The sequence below is a fragment of the Myxocyprinus asiaticus genome, chromosome 37 (assembly GCF_019703515.2).
Source record: "Myxocyprinus asiaticus isolate MX2 ecotype Aquarium Trade chromosome 37, UBuf_Myxa_2, whole genome shotgun sequence".
NCBI classification, from domain to species: domain Eukaryota; kingdom Metazoa; phylum Chordata; class Actinopteri; order Cypriniformes; family Catostomidae; genus Myxocyprinus; species Myxocyprinus asiaticus.
Window position 1 is genome coordinate 11174976 of NC_059380.1, and position 4574 is coordinate 11179549.

A 4574-nucleotide genomic window follows, 5' to 3' on the forward strand; every position below is an offset into this window, starting at 1 on the left:
TTCAGTGCACACAGACTGAAGTAGTTTAAGTCTTTGGTTCTTTTAATTGTGATGATTTTGGCTCACATTTAACAAAAACCCACCAATTCACTATCTCAAAAAATTAGAATATGGTGACATGCCAATCAGCTAATCAACTCAAAACACCTGCAAAGGTTTCCTGAGCCTTCAAAATGGTCTCTCAGTTTGGTTCACTAGGCTACACAATCATGGGGAAGACTGCTGATCTGACAGTTGTCCAGAAGACAATCATTGACACCCTTCACAAGGAGGGTAAGCCACAAACATTCATTGCCAAAGAAGCTGGCTGTTCACAGAGTGCTGTATCCAAGCATGTTAACAGAAAGTTGAGTGGAAGGAAAAAGTGTGGAAGAAAAAGATGCACAACCAACCGAGAGAACCGCAGCCTTATGATTGTCAAGCAAAATCGATTCAAGAATTTGGGTGAACTTCACAAGGAATGGACTGAGGCTGGGGTCAAGGCATCAAGAGCCACCACACACAGACATGTCAAGGAATTTGGCTACAGTTGTCGTATTCCTCTTGTTAAGCCACTCCTGAACCACAGACAACGTCAGAGGCGTCTTACCTGGGCTAAGGAGAAGAAGAACTGGACTGTTGCCCAGTGTTCCAAAGTCCTCTTTTCAGATGAGAGCAAGTTTTATATTTCATTTGGAAACCAAGGTCCTAGAGTCTGGAGGAAGGGTGGAGAAGCTCATAGCCCAAGTTGCTTGAAGTCCAGTGTTAAGTTTCCACAGTCTGTGATGATTTGGGGTGCAATGTCATCTGCTGGTGTTGGTCCATTGTGTTTTTTGAAAACCAAAGTCACTGCACCTGTTTACCAAGAAATTTTGGAGCATTTCATGCTTCCTTCTGCTGACCAGCTTTTTAAAGATGCTGATTTCATTTTCCAGCAGGATTTTCACCTGCCCACACTGCCAAAAGCACCAAAAGTTGGTTAAATGACCATGGTGTTGGTGTGCTTGACTGGCCAGCAAACTCACCAGACCTGAACCCCATAGAGAATCTATGGGGTATTGTCAAGAGGAAAATGAGAAACAAGAGACCAAAAAATGCAGATGAGCTGAAGGCCACTGTCAAAGAAACCTGGGCTTCCATACCACCTCAGCAGTGCCACAAACTGATCACCTCCATGCCACGCCGAATTGAGGCAGTAATTAAAGCAAAAGGAGCCCCTACCAAGTATTGAGTACATATACAGTAAATGAACATACTTTCCAGAAGGCCAACAATTCACTAAAAATGTTTTTTTTATTGGTCTTATGATGTATTCTAATTTTTTGAGATAGTGAATTGGTGGGTTTTTGTTAAATGTGAGACAAAATCATCACAATTAAAAGAACCAAAGACTTAAACTACTTCAGTCTGTGCGCACTGAATTTATTTAATACACGAGTTTCACAATTTGAGTTGAATTACTGAAATAAATGAACTTTTCCACGACATTCTAATTTATTGAGATGCACCTGTAATCATTGTGTGTCATCTTTTTTTCTTCAGTAAAGCAATGTTGTGTGTGGTGATTACTTTATAATTAAAACAAAGTAGACTAAGTCAAAAGTTGACATGATATGACCGATATGTACTACTTCAGATGAAGGGGGTTATGAATGATTAGGTGCAAACCTGTTACCTTAAATGAAAGTTAGTGATGAATGCAATTTCTGTAAGCACTGACATGCTGAAAACTACAAGCTTGCAGCTCTTTGTCATCATGGTGTTTTGATTAGCATAAACATGACAGACATAATAAGATTACATCTGTTCACTTTGATGAGGTGAAATTCCTCTTATGAAGCACCAGTTCTTTCTTGTGAGAGTTCCTATAAATCTAAAGAGATTTAGCGCTAAAACAAGACACACGCATTAGTTCAACTATGGTATCTTTATTTCATATATTATTATACATTTTCATATATATTATAAATTAATTATTAAAAAAACACAAATATTAATTCAAAACACAAATAAAATAAATTAAAATTACAAACTGACCTCAAAGGTCTACTTTGCAACATGACATTTATACGGCATGCAAATATGCATATAAATATGGCCCACAAAATGTTAATAGTTTAAATAAATTAATCCCAAATAAACAATCAAGTAGCAAATCTGTTTAGTTGAGTCTGTGCTTCAGAAATATAAGGCATATCTAGCTTATTTAGTTTAGCTCTTGGTCTATTATCAGTGGTGTTGAAAACTTTCTAGCCATTCAAATAATGAGTCCAGCTCTCCAATGGCCTTCACGGTTCCTGCTGTTTGATCAAGCTGAAAGAGAGACACAAAATTAGTAGAACTTTTATTTCACGTAACACACAGTTGGTTATAACAAGGCCTAGATGGCCAATTTGTTCATGTTCTGCAGTTATTGTGTGAGGAAAAGTCTTGTGAGTACTACACTACATTAGTAACTGAAAGTATTATCAGATAAGGCAAAAAAACTGTATTTAATAGGCCTAGTTATAACCTAACCTGTTAGTGTATTATGTCTCTTACCTTGCTGTACATGGTTTGAATGTCTGCGAGTTTTAGCATGGCATCTTCACTGCACTCACAGTTTGCATCAGCATGCTTTTGAATAGACAGAAACAATGTCATGGTTAGTTTAATCTGCTTAAAGTGTTATTTTTTTATTTTTTTTGTATTCTTTCTGTATTCCTGAGTTTACAGATGCCCCTACTGTATTCAAGTCAAGTCATTTTTATTTGTATAGTGCTTTTCACAACACACATCATTTCAAAGCAGCTTTACAGACAATCATGCTTTATCAGAAAATGAAACTGTAATATCTACATAAAGTCTTAGTGTCATCATTGTGAATTCCTCTCCCTATAATCTAGAAATTGCTTATTAGTCTTTAGTCTTACAAGTACTATAATTTTGAAATCCTACTTAAACGTAGAGTCTGAAAGCTGTAGTATCTTATTGTACATACGCAGACTCGCAGGTCCTTGGTGATACTGAGGAAGGAGTTGGCTAGGACACTGGTGGTCCTGCGGTGTAGGGAATGGCTGCTGGTGTAGCTGATAAAAACCTTATCCATGTAGAAGTGAAGCAGCTGCTTTAGGAAGCAACAGCTTTCTTCACCCTAATAATGGGGAAGAAACACAGATCATTCAGGATGCAGTACATTTTAATTGTTTAGCTGATTCTACATAGGTTAGAGATGCTAAAGCAACAGTAAAAAAAAAAAAAAAAAAAAAAAAAAAAATATATATATATATATATACAGTGTATGTATACTGATCTTCTGGTGTAGTGGACATCTTACCTGTAAACTGTTCAGCACTTCTTTTTTAAGTAACCGTATACCCTTGAAGTTATCTCCTGAAATCTGTTACAACACAAGATTTAATCAGATTGGATTACCGTTGTAATCACTGCATATATGTCACCTCAACCCACAAGACTCTGAAAAATGGAGGCCACTCTAAAAACTTTAAACTCTTTGTTGTGTTTGATGCTCCTTTCAAGTGAATGTTCTGGCCTGTATTTGCTAAGGACATTGTGAGGAAATGATTTATCAGCATGGAAAAGGACAAACAAATTTTTTTTTTTTTCTTTTTGCCCTTGTCAGGGGTTTCTACAAGCTGTATCTTAATTGCTCACTGAGATATTTACAGTTGTTTTAGGCTACATTCACTTTCCATGAATTCACTTAAGGTTTGAATGTCAGCGGCAAGTTATACTCAAAACCTAAATATGACAAAGCGTGTCTTGCCACATGCTGGTCTTTTGAACTATGTGTGCTGAGCGGAGACTACTTAAAATAAACCAATAACCTGTTTGTTGAGATGGCACACCTGTAAAGAAATCCCAATGACATCACCAATGTTGCGCTTGTTATTGTGGGAAATTGACTTGGTGTTGTTTATACAGCAAATATTTTAGCTTGCATCAAACCACTACCAGCTATTTTAACAGAAGGAAATGGTGAGATTTATAGATGACTGAGGCTAGACTGTAGGTGTGCTCACCATGCCTTGGCGTATGTGCTGGAAGTGATGCCTGAGCTCATGAGTGTGAATGTTAACAATACAGTTGCCCAGTTGAAGCCTCCGGCCCTGTGTTGTGCCACACAGACAACCCAGCAGGGTGCATACAAGCAAGCTACGTAGGAACAATGAATCCTTCATTATACTTCTGGAGATTCAACCTGAAGAAGGAATAGACACTCAAAGTTAGCATATGGAATGTGCTATCTAAACAAGATGTGAGCAATATAAACCAGTCAAAAGATTAACAACTCTCATTAACTCATTAGGACAGTCCTTGTTATTACCTGGTGATGTCCAATGTGAGTTTCCTATGATGTACATCTCTGCATGCTGATCACAGTTGCTCTTATAGTGGGACAGCAGGGGAATTTCGACAGGTATTCCTTGATTTACTTCTACCTCCCATTACAGTAAGAGGAAGTTGCATTGCATGTCTTGCATGCAAGATTATCAATTCCTAACAATGGGAACTGGCTTTAAAGGATGCAGGACTTCCGATCAACTAATTCTTGACTTACATTATGTAAAAATACCTGTGTTGGCACCTTTAAC

General features: G+C 37.6%; 1 protein-coding gene across 1 annotated transcript; it reads right to left on the reverse strand.

Moving 5' to 3' along the window:
* Positions 1-1906: 1906 nt before the first annotated feature.
* Positions 1907-4331, reverse strand: LOC127428291 (interleukin-20-like). The gene is made up of 6 exons (XM_051676557.1): positions 4307-4331; positions 4002-4180; positions 3296-3358; positions 2960-3112; positions 2521-2595; positions 1907-2292 (listed from the first exon to the last, which is right to left on the reverse strand). Exons 2-6 carry the CDS (start codon positions 4158-4160, stop codon positions 2209-2211), a joined length of 534 nt encoding a protein of 177 aa, XP_051532517.1. The 5' UTR covers positions 4161-4180; positions 4307-4331; the 3' UTR covers positions 1907-2208.
* Positions 4332-4574: the final 243 nt, after the last annotated feature.

Coding starts and splice junctions, on each gene's coding strand:
- LOC127428291 (XM_051676557.1), bottom strand. CDS start 4,160: ATGAAGGATTCATTGTTCCTACGTAGCTTGCTTGTATGCACCCTGCTG. Junction 3,113..3,295: donor AAGTGCTGAACAGTTTACAG/GTAAGATGTCCA, acceptor CCCCATTATTAG/GGTGAAGAAAGCTGTTGCTT. Junction 2,293..2,520: donor TTCAAACCATGTACAGCAAG/GTAAGAGACATA, acceptor TCTCTCTTTCAG/CTTGATCAAACAGCAGGAAC.